General features: G+C 59.6%; 1 protein-coding gene across 5 annotated transcripts in view; it reads left to right on the top strand.

Annotated features, from left to right (window-relative positions):
* Window positions 1-2517: 2517 nt before the first annotated feature.
* The window catches only part of emilin1b (elastin microfibril interfacer 1b), a 20456-nt gene continuing 20087 nt past the window's right edge, over window positions 2518-2886 (top strand). For all 5 annotated transcript variants that reach the window (XR_013772924.1, XM_079292449.1, XM_079292450.1 and 2 more), the window contains exon 1: window positions 2518-2886. This exon is cut by the window's right edge and continues 50 nt beyond it. Coding sequence is in view for 4 of the 5 variants with exons in the window: in XM_079292449.1 (XP_079148575.1) it covers window positions 2800-2886 (87 nt within the window). In the remaining variant the exon portion in view is untranslated.

Below are 2886 nucleotides of genomic sequence, written 5' to 3'. Positions count from 1 at the left end.
ACACAGAACAAGAAGCTCATGTTGTCATCCAAGAGCTGCTTCTGTTATCTGTGTGTATGTGTGTGTGTGTGTGTGTGTATGTATATGTGTGTGTGTGTGTATGTGTATGTGTGTGTATGTGTGTGTGTGTGTGTGTGCGTGTGTGTGTGCGTGCGTGTGTGTGTGTGTGTGTATGTGTACGTGTATGTGTATGTGTGTGATTGTGTGTGTGTGTGTGTGTGTGTGTGCATGTGTGTGTGATTGTGTGTGTATGTATGAGTGTGTGTATGTGTGTGTGCGTGTGTGTCAGAGGTTATCTAGAGTGGTTTATTTTAGGGAGCAGCAGATATGAAACAGCCTTTAACCTCAGGAAGTCTGCAGGATGTTTTCTTTTCTGTCGCTCATTAAAGACGTTTCAAGGTTACAAAATGATGAACATGTTTAAATGTGATCTCTTCATATTAAAGGTTCACATGTTTTTAATAGAGAGCGGTTTATTAATAGCCAGTTCACCGTACGCTGTTACATAATGATCGTCCGTTGTTTCATTACATTGCTCTGTTGTTTTGTTCCGTCGCTGCGTTGTCAGCCGCCGCTCGCCTGTAGCCGCCGCTCGCCTGTAACCGCCGCTCGCCTGTAGCCGCCGCTCGCCTGTAACCGCCGCTCGCCTGTAACCGCCGCTCGCCTGTAGCCGCCGCTCGCCTGTAGCCGCCGCTCGCCTGTAGCCGCCGCTCGCCTGTAACCGCCGCTCGCCTGTAGCCGCCGCTCGCCTGTAGCCGCCGCTCGCCTGTAGCCGCCGCTCGCCTGTAGCCGCCGCTCGCCTGTAACCGCCGCTCGCCTGTAGCCGCCGCTCGCCTGTAGCCGCCGCTCGCCTGTAGCCGCCGCTCGCCTGTAGCCGCCGCTCGCCTGTAGCCGCCGCTCGCCTGTAGCCGCCGCTCGCCTGTAACCGCCGCTCGCCTGTAGCCGCCGCTCGCCTGTAGCCGCCGCTCGCCTGTAGCCGCCGCTCGCCTGTAGCCGCCGCTCGCCTGTAGCCGCCGCTCGCCTGTAACCGCCGCTCGCCTGTAACCGCCGCTCGCCTGTAGCCGCCGCTCGCCTGTAGCCGCCGCTCGCCTGTAGCCGCCGCTCGCCTGTAGCCGCCGCTCGCCTGTAGCCGCCGCTCGCCTGTAGCCGCCGCTCGCCTGTAACCGCCGCTCGCCTGTAGCCGCCGCTCGCCTGTAGCCGCCGCTCGCCTGTAGCCGCCGCTCACCTGTACTCGCCTGTAGCCGCCGCTCGCCTGTAGCCGCCGCTCACCTGTACTCGCCTGTAGCCGCCGCTCGCCTGTAGCCGCCGCTCGCCTGTAGCCGCCGCTCGCCCTGTAGCCGCCGCTCGCCTGTAACCGCCGCTCGCCTGTAGCCGCCGCTCGCCTGTACTCGCCTGTAGCCGCCGCTCGCCTGTAGCCGCCGCTCACCTGTAACCGCCGCTCGCCTGTAGCCGCCGCTCGCCTGTACTCGCCTGTAGCCGCCGCTCGCCTGTAACCGCCGCTCGCCTGTAGCCGCCGCTCGCCTGTACTCGCCTGTAGCCGCCGCTCGCCTGTAACCGCCGCTCGCCTGTAGCCGCCGCTCACCTGTACTCGCCTGTAGCCGCCGCTCGCCTGTAGCCGCCGCTCACCTGTACTCGCCTGTAGCCGCCGCTCGCCTGTAGCCGCCGCTCGCCTGTAGCCGCCGCTCGCCTGTAGCCGCCGCTCACCTGTACTCGCCTGTAGCCGCCGCTCGCCTGTAGCCGCCGCTCGCCTGTAGCCGCCGCTCGCCCTGTAGCCGCCGCTCGCCTGTAACCGCCGCTCGCCTGTAGCCACCGCTCGCCTGTAGCCGCCGCTCGCCTGTAGCCGCCGCTCGCCTGTAGCCGCCGCTCGCCTGTAGCCGCCGCTCGCCTGTAACCGCCGCTCGCCTGTAGCCGCCGCTCGCCTGTAGCCGCCGCTCGCCTGTAGCCGCCGCTCGCCTGTAGCCGCCGCTCGCCTGTAGCCGCCGCTCGCCCTGTAGCCGCCGCTCGCCTGTAGCCGCCGCTCGCCTGTAGCCGCTGCTCACCTGTACTCGCCTGTAGCCGCTGTAGAAAAAGTTTTTAATCTTTAGATACTCTTTCATCAGTTTGTTGAAACGAGCAAAATCAAATGAATTAAGAAAAACCAAATAATGTAGAAACAAACTTCATGTTTCATCAGATTAAAATGTTGGTTTAACTTTACTTTAAATAACTTGAATACGTATTAGACCACGTTGATTACAGATGTATTAATAACAATAAAAACAATAGAAAACATCAGATTGAGCCTTTATTTCAGATTAAAGATCATCTCTGGGTCCAGACTAAGATGTGTTTTATGTATTTTTAGGCTACTGTCGCTGTTGGCACGGTGCAGGTGTGGGTGCGGAGCTGCACGTGTCTGGTTTCTCCTCCGGGAGGGGCGGGGACCGTTTAGGGGGGCGGTGATGAAGAGGAGGAGCAGCTGGACTCGGTTCAGTCTGTCGCAACGTTTTCTTCTTTTCTTTGTTTCACATGAAAGGTTCTGATGGACAAACTCTGGACGACTTAAACCCGGATTAAGACCTGGATTAAAGGCGAATGACCGGTGGGACCCGGACCTGGTGTGGGACCCGAAGCGGATCAGGGGAGACGGGACTCTGGTTTCTGGGTGTTTGGATCAGAATCCGGGTCATGGGTCGGTAGGACGGGCGGACTTTCTGGAAACTTTTATTTTTATGGGAGTTTTTTTCCCGCACATTGAGGATCTGATCTGACTCTGATCCCGGATCGATACTCTGTATTGATCGTGTATTGATCGGCGGGATGGGTGCGCTCCTCCTGCTGCTGCTGCTCGCGCTCTGGACCAGCGCACAAGCCAAGAGCGCGTTCCCGCAGAGACCCTCCTACAGC

The sequence above is a fragment of the Melanostigma gelatinosum genome, assembly GCF_949748355.1.
Source record: "Melanostigma gelatinosum genome assembly, chromosome: 2".
Classification (NCBI taxonomy): Eukaryota; Metazoa; Chordata; class Actinopteri; order Perciformes; family Zoarcidae; genus Melanostigma; species Melanostigma gelatinosum.
Note: the sequence above shows the minus strand (reverse complement) of the source record. Positions and strands in the feature narration are given on the sequence as shown.